Source organism: Magnolia sinica, chromosome 9, assembly GCF_029962835.1.
Source record: "Magnolia sinica isolate HGM2019 chromosome 9, MsV1, whole genome shotgun sequence".
NCBI classification, from domain to species: domain Eukaryota; kingdom Viridiplantae; phylum Streptophyta; class Magnoliopsida; order Magnoliales; family Magnoliaceae; genus Magnolia; species Magnolia sinica.
In genome coordinates this window covers 63,079,669-63,085,668 of record NC_080581.1, presented here as the reverse complement: position 1 = coordinate 63,085,668, position 6,000 = coordinate 63,079,669, and the positions used below count along the sequence as shown (strand labels likewise).

General features: G+C 35.2%; 1 protein-coding gene across 3 annotated transcripts; it reads right to left on the bottom strand.

Moving 5' to 3' along the window:
- Positions 1-208: 208 nt before the first annotated feature.
- On the bottom strand, positions 209-5,123 carry LOC131255541 (G2/mitotic-specific cyclin-2-like). Of its 3 annotated transcripts, none has more exons than XR_009176150.1 (6): positions 4,792-5,123; positions 4,496-4,576; positions 4,257-4,341; positions 2,336-2,532; positions 1,946-2,034; positions 209-399 (listed from the first exon to the last, which is right to left on the bottom strand). XR_009176150.1 is itself a non-coding variant. In XM_058256273.1 (6 exons), the coding sequence occupies exons 3-6, from the start codon at positions 4,296-4,298 to the stop codon at positions 262-264; spliced, it is 402 nt and encodes a 133-aa protein (XP_058112256.1). In that variant the 5' UTR covers positions 4,299-4,341; positions 4,496-4,576; positions 4,792-5,123; the 3' UTR covers positions 209-261. The 3 variants fall into 3 exon arrangements, 1 of the variants encoding a protein (XP_058112256.1); XM_058256273.1 differs by having other exon boundaries at positions 2,336-2,468; XR_009176151.1 differs by lacking the exon at positions 209-399 and adding an exon at positions 506-968.
- Positions 5,124-6,000: the final 877 nt, after the last annotated feature.

Below are 6,000 nucleotides of genomic sequence, written 5' to 3'. Positions count from 1 at the left end.
ACCTTTCCCCCGAACAAGTTCTACAATGCAACACAGAGGAAGAGAGTGTGGAACTTGTGAAGAAATATCACAACTTAATCAAAACCAAAATGAACAAGAAAAACACTCGGCCTGAAAACACTCGACCTGAAAATCACGACTTAATCAAGTTCAGCAATGCAACACAGAGGAAGAGAGCGTCCCATGAAAATGTTCAATTCTACAATTTTGATGCTTATTCAAACTTAAAGATCTCTTCAAAATCTGGGATGAAAAGAGAACTTACGAGGCAATTAGCATGCAGGTAACACCAAGCAGCTGGAGCTTTTGTCTTTCAATGTAGTTTTGAGAGAGAAACTGGTCGATGAAATATATCATGAGGTAAAGTGTATCTGGAACAAGCTTATACTCCTCAGAAACCTGAAACCAAAACACACATGATTAGTAACAGACCCATTCAGCACCAATTGTGTTCCCAAAAGACAGCTAAATATTTAAAATTGAACGTTTCCAATCTAAGTAAACATGGCAATCAAACAAATCTTGCAAAGTTGCCAACCAGCCCATAGTGCTATACTTAATTACTCTTTAATTTACTTTTGCCTTGGAAAAAAAAAAAAAACACTGCAAATGCAACCTTTTTTTTTTTTTTTTTTTGCAAGGTAGAGCCTTTGATCACAATTTCTCATATTTTCCCTTAACCAAGTTTATATTTAACACTTACCAGTGCCTTTACTAAGATGCCACCATTCTGGTGAAGCAGGCGCATAGACTGGAATGGTGCCATTCATTCAGTTGTAGGCTCCCAATCTCATACAATAGAACTAGCCATATCCTTGGATAAAAAACTAGTTAATCAAGAATAATGTTTTCTTTTATGGATTAATTTAAAGGACGGCCGTCTGGTTTATCAGAAACTCCACAAGATGGTGAAGACTTTGACCGATTTTTCAGTATAGTAGAAATTGTTGTTTCTGATACTACATTCTCTGTCATAATCATAGGTTGCCCACAAAAAGTAAATGAGGTAGATTGAGACTCATATGGTTTTGATTCAATCTGAACTTCCAAAAAAAGATAAAAAGAAAGTTTAAGTATAGCAAGAAGAGCTTATAAAAGAAACTGAATTCCATGATGGTTTTGAATTTATATGAACTTCTAAAAAGAAAGAGAGCTATGATGAAAGAAACAAAAAATAAAAATAAAAAAATCATTCAGCTATGTATTTGTGCAATGGTAAATTTGTTTTGGCTTCATTCAGCTATGTATTTGTCTTCGACATCTTGTTTTTGCTGATGTTTGGCAAGTCTTCATTTGTCTTCAACATTGTGGTTTATCATAATGCCTGTTTTTTGTTGGTACAGGCTGGCAGGTCCACCAACTCAGATGAAGGCTGTTAAAGGTGGCTTTGTTGGAAGGGTATGCAATTTTTTCTTTTTTGGGTGGTGTGGGCTTATTGGAACTCCAGGATCAATGGTAACCCTTGGATTGGAGATCTTTTAGGGGGGAAAAGGACAGACAGAGGAACTTTGATGGATCTTATTTAATTCATTTTCCCTTCTATAAGAATCATCCGATAGAATGGTTAGGAGTATTTAATCAATGTGATTTCCAATCATCCAAAGTAGAGTCACATGTTCCCAAATAAAGATACTTGCAACTTGTAAATGAAAATCTTCCATGATTTCTAATCAAGAAAAAGCCTACGATGACTCAACATAGTTTTCTGTCTTCCAAACCAGGGGTGGGATGCTTAGAATAGAATTCACCTTGATTTTAGCACTGAATGTTTGGAGCTTAGGAGAATCGTTGAATGACTAATTCAAAATTTCAAAGTGATGAGTGCTTGCAGAAATGAGTACACAATCAACCATGTCAACTCAATGTAGTACACATCAAACCAATTTATGATGAAGTATTTAACCTTTTAGAAAAACCAAAGGAATGAATAGATTAGAAAGCTCACCATATTCAAGTTGAAATGTTCGATTGAGAGAAATGGAACTATAAGACCCCAGAAAACGATGTCGTTAGGATGACAGCACCTGTGCAAGTCTTTCAAATGAATAGATCGACTTTAGTAAGCAAGTTCAAGACAAATTCACCAGAAATCTCACCTAACAACACCCAAATGATAAACAAGACTATATCACTAGTGGCAAGGAAGAATTCCTAATTGTGCACTTTGCAGCAATGCACTCCATAAGAAATCGAATAAATGAAAACTCGTACATGGTATAAACTATCAGGAACTAAAATAAAGCACTAATGAGACCAATCTATTTCTGTCACTGCGAATGCCATGTTGAGTCTACGGCACTTTGGAAATATTATCAAACAGTTTCAACCAAGTAACCTGATATACAGATTGCATCAGATAACCCCAAACCCAGCTCTTCGCTCGATCTCCTCTTTCTCATGGCAACTTTGCAGTGAGATGGACCAGCCAAATTCTTGCGTATGGTCATCTTTAAGGTGGGGCACCTTATCTGCATACCTCATCTTTAAGAAAAACTTGGTTTGGCAGATAGTGACGGTTGATACACAAACGACCTTTAAATGAAAATGCCAGATTTCTCAAAATAATATAAATAGAATCATCAATGTGAATGGATAGCATACTCTATTGGATGGAAGAAGCAAAAAAAATTCAGTGTGGGTAGTTCTTGGATTTTGTTAAGATCATATGCATAAGGTTGACTAACAATAATCTACGTATGGAATGAGACAGCAAAATTCAAATATAAAAGAAAGCATCAAGATTGTTGAAACTACAAGAACATCCTGGTTTATGCTTCACAAAGTTTACAATTGAACCCAACCTTTGCAATAATCCAAAGTGATTTGCAGGATGGACATGGAAGAGTCTGTTTGTGCTATTTGTTAGTGGTAACTTTAAAATACAAAACATAATCTGAAATGGTGTAGCTATTGCAGTAATGTTTGCATTCAAATCTTCTTCTTTTTCATTTGTTTATCACCCAATGTTCAGTTGCTGCATTTGTTTTTGTTAACTTCTCTCTCCCCCGTCAATCACTTCTATTTAACATTTCATTAGGGATGTCATAGATCAGGCCCACAAAACCTCACATAAACCCCACAAAATAACATTATAAACTTCTCTTTTTATTTTCTTTTTTTTCTTTTCTTTCGTTCTTGTTCTTTTCTTTTTCTTTTTTTTTTGAAAGGTGATAAACTTCAAAATTCAAGACTACCAAAAGCACCACTATAGGCCCCTGCATCCTTAAAACTTCGAATCAAATGCAAGCAAATTTAAATCCATGAATCCATCAAATCACCATAGAAGAGCAGCAAAAAAGACTCCTCTGTGTTAGTACTGTTGTTTTTTTATAAGCATTTGATTATACACGTGGATGATCATGCCAAATACCATAATTCCTTTCCCAGGGCATTCTGAAAACACTAAAAACTGTGATGAACCAAATGGCATGGTGAAAAGTAGTAACAAGCCATTAAGTAAGACAAAACAAAGCTTATGAACAGATCCATACCAGATGGACCTCCAAAAACCTTTCAAAACAAGCTAATGAATCAAATGGCATGGTGAAAAGTAGTAAGACAAGCGGTGGCGACTTGAACTTGTTTGAAGAGATCCTTAACCAGCTGATGAATCAAATGGCATGGTGAAAAGTAGTAAGACAAACATGTTTGAAGAAATCCTTAACTCTCTCCCTCCCTCTGTGAAGTGTCAAAATGTAGAACTATCAGTTCAGTTGGAACTGTCTCCTCAGCAATCAATGGCCAGCAAATTCTGACAATATTGAATTGTAGACTAACTGAACGTATCAGATTGGAAACAGTTACAGATTGCCCATGTCATGCATGTTGAAAACTGAGTAATGGATAAGATGTTTCAAAACAAGTGGTTTCAATATGTTGTGAGTAAAATGCTATAGTACTCTAGATGGTATATTGTCACCATTATCATCATAATGGGCCATGTCAAGAAAATCTCCTTGATAGGAGAATCCTGTTATTTCAAATCTGGACTCAATTAGATGGCATATTGTCATCATTATCATTATAGCCTTGTCCCAGTTATTTGGGATCTTTTTTATGATTGCTTGGCAAAGGTTCAATGCCCATCAACAAACCTGACATCAACCCTCTACCCAGGCTTGGGATGGACCAGATGGAATTTAGTAGCCTACAAAAAGATGGCTAAGAAGGTAAAAACAGCAACTGTCCACATTCAACTGGAAAAAAAAAAAAAAAAAAGGCACAATAGTGGTGAAAATATTGATAACTAGACCTACCAGCAGCTTTGAAAATATTGCTTGCATAAAATAGATTGTCATTGACTCCACTTAGCTGCTGCAATACTAGTAACCCAATTCTTACCTGCAGGATACTATGAAAATTAAGTTCTCACATTTACTCACTTATGTGAAAATAACAGTGTGTATAAAAGAAAAAAATTATAAATATATATAAAAAAAATAAAAAATAAATAAATAAAAATAAAATAAAATAAAAAATGGGCAAGCTACAATACTATTAGAGGAAATCAATATATTATTTGCTTGAGATCAGAAAATCAGATGGCTGTTCTCCTGCTTGTGGAAGCTACAGATCTCTACATGAAGCAAATTCAAAAATGATCATAGCTTTAAGGTTGCCAACATATGAATTACACGTCATCCACAAGTTTTTCATTTGATACACATATTTTTCATCACAGCTCTAAAAGTACAGTGCAAAAATAGAAGAATGACTTGATGGACCTAAAAAAAAGAAGGCAAAAAAGAAAAATAAAAAAATAAAAGAACTGAAGGCAGTTCAAATCCACACCTTGATTTCATTCACTTCAAAAGAAATGTCAGTATCAAATCCCCATAGTATACCTGCAAAGAAGCTTCGAACTCGTCCGTCATACCCATTTTGGCCTAGAGACTGAATCCCAGCACTTGTTAAGAAGGTGTTTACTAATAAGACTCACCAGCAACCAGGGGATTTGGTGATGAAAAACAGACTGGGTATCAAATTTGTACAGGGTGATATTCCTGCAGATAAAAAGGGTGTAAGTTTGATTCACTTGTAATGAACAAAATCACTTGATCAAGTCAATTCAAACTGAGTCAGTCAATACTTGCAGCAAGCTAACTTGGGTTTCTCTAAACCTGAAGAACCTAGTCAAAAGTACTTTAACATTTTGATCAATAGCTCAAAAATTCAAAGGAGTACTCAATGGTGATCTTTAGGTGAGGAACTTGTAGATTGAGGGTTGTGGGTCATTCTTTTAGATCTGGGTGTTTAGCTATGAATTATTGTCGATCCGATGACCAAATTGCACCCAAATCTGACCTTCAACAATTACCAAGGTTTCTAGTCTAGTTTAGACAGATTCTTAAGGGTAGTCTTCATAATTAGGTGGTCAAACCGCATGATCAAATGATGAATTGATCAATAGGGTGTTTGTGAACGTGATGAACGATGGATCTCATGATCCATAGCTTTAAATCTACAATGGTCGGTTAGATTTGTTTATCAATTAAATTAGAATCCTAAGAATGGGTTTTTCTAATGACTTGATAGTCCATCTTAAAGAAGAACAGATAGATAGCTTGATATATGGATGAGGACTGTTTTCAATGGTTGGATTTAAATTGTAATGAACGTGAATGTTCAACTAAGTTAAGTTGGTATTTATATAAAGTTAGGTTACAAGGTAACACCCGAGTACTAAAAAGCACAGGGTGTTACATTATCTCTCTCAATGGACGGTACATGATAGTAAGCATCATAATCAATTACTTACAGACCTGGGTAATCAACTTCATGATCACTCCACATATTTTCTGAAATTTTATAACCAATCAACATAGAAGGAGATCGATTCACTATGTAACAAGCCATATTAATGGCATCAGTCCATACCTACTTGCCTAACCCAGCATTTCTTAACATGCTTCAGGTTCTCTCCAAGAGAGTCTAACTCATCCATTCTGCTATATTATTCTTCTTTGGTTTATGCCTAAATGTGTTATGTCATATGATCCC